Here is a 5,322-nt window from a genome sequence, read left to right on the forward strand (position 1 = left end):
TTTATGAAAATTTCTCTATTAATTCTGCAAGGAAATTAACGTGTATTTGGTAATGTTAATGTTTTGTATTTTTTTTTATATTTTAATAAATTCTATATATATTTTTATTTTTTATATAATTAAATTAAATTTAAACTAAAAATATAATGGAAAATGTTACAAAATAAGAAAAAAAACTAGAAACAAGAAATTATTATCAAATAAATGTGTGTTTCGATTTCTTTTCTTTTTCTCAATAAATAATAAACGAAAATAGTTATAAAAATAGTCTCCTTTTGGTTCCAAGTGGTTCACAAAACAAAGAATAAAATAAATAACGTGGCAAATGAAAGGGAATGAAATGAAGCCCTGGTTGCCTAACACATAGTTTAGCAATTATGGATTTAAAGTTTTTCAAAATAGAGAGAGAATTAGTCACAATTTGTTGTTTATTCCTGCCGAATTAACCTTAACGTAAATGACTTCAAATTTACATTACAATGGAGCATAATAGCAATGACAATAATTCTGGCAAATATAGAACCTCAACAATATGAATGACGATTCTTACTACCTGTGAACCTGAACAAAACATGAGCCATTCACGACGTAACACCGCCAGCAAATTGTCCCATTCCGGAGCCACCAACACCCCTTGATCTTCCCATTAAATTCATGCTCCTCTGCGTCCCAACTTTCTGCCTCCCCTCGCTTCCTTGTTTGGACGTCGTCTTATAATTCTCCGAAATGCGGGATTTCTGCAAACTCGGTTCTTTCTCCTTTGCTCGGTCTTTCCTTCTCCTGTATCCGGATTCTAATATGGTATCTTGGATATGCTCTATGTAGGCTGATGAACTCGAAGAACCACCGCTTGCTTCAACATGCACGGCTGCTTGATAGCTGATGTTTTTTGAAGTATTTTGCACTTCCCTTGCAGTGGAATCAATGCCTTTTCGTAACTGTGAGTGAGTGGAGGATGCCACAGCTGTGGACTTCCTTGAACTGTTTCTTACTTTGGTACCACTAAACACAGCCTGAAATGTACCGTGAACCAAAACAAAGTAAATTCTATTACTTAAAGGAAACAATGTTATACAAGAGTGTCTAGCCCAATCATTTTTTGATAAAAGTACTAGTAGTCAAGGTATCTAAGAATAAAACTAATTTTCTTCAGTTGTTTTCTTCGTTTTTTTTAAAGACACAAAATGCTGCCTACAACTTGGGTAGAAGGAACATCGAATTGTTCTGCCTTATTCATCACTTCGATTATTCTATTTTATGTTAGTTAGAAGCTTTCTAAAGCAACATAACATGAACCTTTCAGAAATTCTATCAATTTCAACTCTACTCCTGACTACATTGAAGAAGTATAGATGGTAAAACATTTGTGAAGGCTGTTTCCATTTAACTAGAATGCATGCACTATATCAGAAACGAAATTATAAGCTTCTTCACTTAACTGCAACAAATGTGATGCAAAATTTAGGTCTCTTTGATTACTGTCTTGTTTTTGAGTTTTCTGTTTATGAAAATGATGCTTCTTTCCTCAGAATTTTTCGCCAACTTATCTCCTTTAAAAACACTTGTTTGAACTTTAGGTCAAGTTTCAAAACCAAGATCAATTTTTAAAACATATTTTTAGGTTGGTTTTACGAAATGTAAGACGGTAACACTGAATTCAAATACTCTTTTGTTAGTATCTGGTAACTTCAAGCAATCCATAAGAAGACCAATTCAATATTAACTGTCAAATGTCAAGCTAATGACCTACAATATGAACACTGAATACAGTTTTCACTTGTTATAGATTGCAACTAAATTCATTCTATCGTTTTTTTATTCAAGACTGGAGTAAAAAATGTGTACAACAAAAAAGAAATCTAGAATTTTCAGTCAAGAGAATAAATGGGAAGGCAGCTCTTTTACCTTCTTCCCATCTGACTCTGGTCGAACAGCACCATAAGAAGACGGTATTGGTTTTGATCTGATGTCAACATTTTTCTGTAATTTCTTCATTTCAGAGTCTTGCTTGCCCTGAGATAACAGAAGACAATCAATGTCATTATGCTTTTCAAGAACAATATAGAAAACTACCCCTTCCTTGGCATAGGTAATGCTATGCTGCTATTCTCTCTCTATCTTCTATTGGCTCTCAAATTTTTTTCTCATATTTCTTGGCTTTCAAATCTATCAGCTTCTTTAATATACAACTGCTCCTACAAATTTAAATGAAAGTGAAATTGTAGTAGGCCATCTGTATTCTAGTCCATAGGAATATGTATTGTTCTATAAAAACAACACAGATCGCACTTGCCTGATTTCTCCTTTCTGCCAAGCCCCTGCTTCTATTGGAAGCTGAACTGTTTTTCCCAGTATCTTGCATGGCCGGGTTGACAGTCCGAGTTTGCCTGCATTCGTATTAAATTTAAAATACAGGAGACTTGACATCAATGTAAAGTCAAAAAGAAGAGAACGTCTCTTGAGATAGGGCACTGGAACCTGGTGGTTGTCTTTAAATATGATCTAGACTCAAGCTTTGATGAAGGAGAATATGATACTCCAGAAGTTTGTCCCTTCTCTCCACTACATCTGCCGGAAATCAATTCACGGTCTCAATTCATCAAACATACCAAACTTAATAAATAAACAATAAAAAATCACAAAAACAAGAAAGAGCGTGTATACCTTCTATTCTCGAGAAGAGCTCTTCCCTGGAGAACTTTAGAATCCTAGAAAAAGGTTGAGTTAAGAAGGAAAGAGATTAACTATACTAAATTGAGACCTTGGTGAATTCAAGAAATAGTTATTTCACATTATAAATATAGTGGCACAAATCAGAATTCCAAGTCGCACACCCATAAGCCACAGATACCTCAACTTTGGGCGTTCGACGGACATGGTTTGCACGAGAAATGGCAGTTTTTGATGGTTGAGCTTCGGTGCAAGTTGTATGTGAAAGCTCCCCTTTGCTTTTATTAGATTTCAGAACCCCACTCGAAACATTTCTTCGACTTTGAGGAATATTAGCCTGAGATCTGGAAGACGCCTTCGTTTCCCTTCTAGATATCATCTAAAGTTTGGGGGATAGGCGGAGGAGAGGAGCAAGTAAGTAACAAAAGAAATGGTATTATGGTAAGGATTTGGATAGCAGATTGATGCTTACCTAACTAGAAAAATTGGTCTGTGAATTGAACGATAACAAAGAAGAGTTGAACAAATATTGAGAAGATTAGAGAGAAGAAATGCACCTTGGGAGTGAGAGTTTGCTGACTTCCTGAACAGTTTTTGCCTGCTTTCTTCACTAGTTCAGTTTTGGGGGCTGCCTCCATGGATTCAGACTGTATATTCTCACACATTCCATAACTCTTGGGATCTTGCCTTAATTCAACCTCTGGTTTATGAATTACCAAAGTTGAGCACTTGTTCTCTGCAGTGTCATTTTGTTGATTTATTTTGGCATTAACACTGTTCAAAGAATTTTCAAATTTCGGATTAGGAGCTGAAGTTTCATGTTTTGGCATTTCTTCACATTCTGTCACCAAATGGTCCCCATGGTCTTGTGAACTGACAGAGCTATCATCAAAATGGCCATCATGGTTTTCCATGTTTATAATCTCAACGTCTGCCTCTTGATTCACTTGCTCTGATGCGTCGTTCTCAATAGTATGAGACTCCATCGAATTCTGACCAAGCAATCCTCCTTTTTTCTTGAAATGAGCCTCAAAGTAAGCCTTCTTCTCATTAACTGAACCCGGTTTTGAGAATTTCTCTACCTCTTCTAGATAACGATTATGAGAGAATGATGACCTCCTCTCCCAAGATAAAGATTCTTTTTCAAACCTTCCAAATGATATGGAGTCTGAAATTGTAGACTCTACCTGATCAATTCCAAACAACTGGGGATTAGAGAAAAATCACAGAGCCCTAAAAAACCTGGAGAAAATACGGGATCCAACTCTTGCTGGACCTACCCCAAAATTGTACAGATCATAGCTTAACAGCTGAAACGTCAGCTCATAGCACACAGTGTGTTAATTAACAATAGATTTAAGAACTACACGGTTAATGATTATAAGTTCCCTACAATATCATCTACCTGTTCAGCATAAAACGTTTGTTCCTAACAGTTCTCCTATTGAATATCTCATTACAATTAGTTGCAATAAGTATCAAGTTCTACAAATATAAGGATAAGGTAATAAAATCAATTTAAAATATCAGTAAACCAACAAAACATAATGTTCTCCCATTCTTTTGAGAAGAGATTGACGAAAACAGCATAAAACAGGAGAAATCTAACTACCGTTAACTATGGACAAACCAACAGCTAAGTCCATCTCAACAGCAAGTATTATCCGAGCATCCACTTGATAAACAATAAATTTTCGGATTTAGGTTGAGAAATGAAACACTTAATTGGAGTTCAAAATTTTGAAAATCATTAACAAAAAAAAAAAAAAAAGAAGAAAGTAAACCACTCGGAAAGGCAAAAAAGCGGAAGCAGTACCTGAAAATTAAAGGAAAAGGGCTGTTCGATATCTCCAGCCATGATTAGCTCAATCAAGCATCAGAAACAAGTAAAACAACAACTGCTCAAATAAAAAAGAGAAGAGAAGTTAGAATAATAAGATTAGAGAAGTAGAAAGAAGACCAGCCAGTAGAGATATTGGGTAAAGAGTTGGATCATGAACAAAACTACCTTATCATTAAGCCAGAAAACCGAAACAATCACATTCACATTAGGATTTACAGCAGCATTTGGTTAGAAGAGAAGACGCAGAAGCTGTAGAGATTGATGAATAAAAGTCTGGATTTGCCAAAGGCTATAGCTGTTCACTCGAAATTTGGGAAGGATGAAACAGTATGAATTGAGTGAAATGAAAGTTGAGAAGGATCAGTTGCTTGCAAGAAATTTCATGGAATCTTGAAGCAAACGTGTGAAGAGCGAAAGCACAAATCTCACTTTCTCTCTCTCTGTCTTGCAGAGACAGAGTTCACTGTGTTCTTAAATGCAGCTTTTTGATCTTTGTTATTGAAGTTTGTAAAACAATAATGTGCTTTTTATTTCTTTATTTTGTTTTTTATTTTTATTTTTTATCTTCTTTGGATCTATGATTTTTTTTTTCTTTTTGTTTTTTTATTTTTAAATATAATAACACATTTATAAAACTATTTACAAAAATATATCAAAACCGAATGGAATTCTTTCTTTCTTTCAACCAAACACTTTCAATTTTTCAATTATTTGTTAACAATTACTTTTTTTTCTTGAAGATGGCCAACATGCTTGGAAAAAAAGGTAAAGATAAGTGGAAGACCCTTCATGTTTTGAAGTTTTTCCGA

The 5,322-nt window shown here is 34.7% G+C and overlaps 1 protein-coding gene across 1 annotated transcript; it reads right to left on the reverse strand.

Moving 5' to 3' along the window:
- Positions 1-410: 410 nt before the first annotated feature.
- Positions 411-5,022, reverse strand: LOC103495111 (protein WVD2-like 7). Its single transcript, XM_008456574.3, has 9 exons — positions 4,679-5,022; positions 4,487-4,568; positions 3,228-3,857; positions 2,852-3,049; positions 2,665-2,708; positions 2,479-2,568; positions 2,294-2,387; positions 1,906-2,013; positions 411-1,013 (listed from the first exon to the last, which is right to left on the reverse strand). Exons 2-9 carry the CDS (start codon positions 4,526-4,528, stop codon positions 582-584), a joined length of 1,638 nt encoding a protein of 545 aa, XP_008454796.1. The 5' UTR covers positions 4,529-4,568; positions 4,679-5,022; the 3' UTR covers positions 411-581.
- Between the last annotated feature and the right edge of the window lie 300 nt (positions 5,023-5,322).

Source organism: Cucumis melo, chromosome 10 (genome assembly GCF_025177605.1).
Source record: "Cucumis melo cultivar AY chromosome 10, USDA_Cmelo_AY_1.0, whole genome shotgun sequence".
In the NCBI taxonomy this organism is placed as follows: Eukaryota; Viridiplantae; Streptophyta; class Magnoliopsida; order Cucurbitales; family Cucurbitaceae; genus Cucumis; species Cucumis melo.

Coding starts and splice junctions, on each gene's coding strand:
- LOC103495111 (XM_008456574.3), bottom strand. CDS start 4,528: ATGGCTGGAGATATCGAACAGCCCTTTTCCTTTAATTTTCAG. Junction 3,050..3,227: donor AGCAAACTCTCACTCCCAAG/GTGCATTTCTTC, acceptor CCCAAACTTTAG/ATGATATCTAGAAGGGAAAC. Junction 2,569..2,664: donor GCTCTTCTCGAGAATAGAAG/GTATACACGCTC, acceptor GATTTCCGGCAG/ATGTAGTGGAGAGAAGGGAC.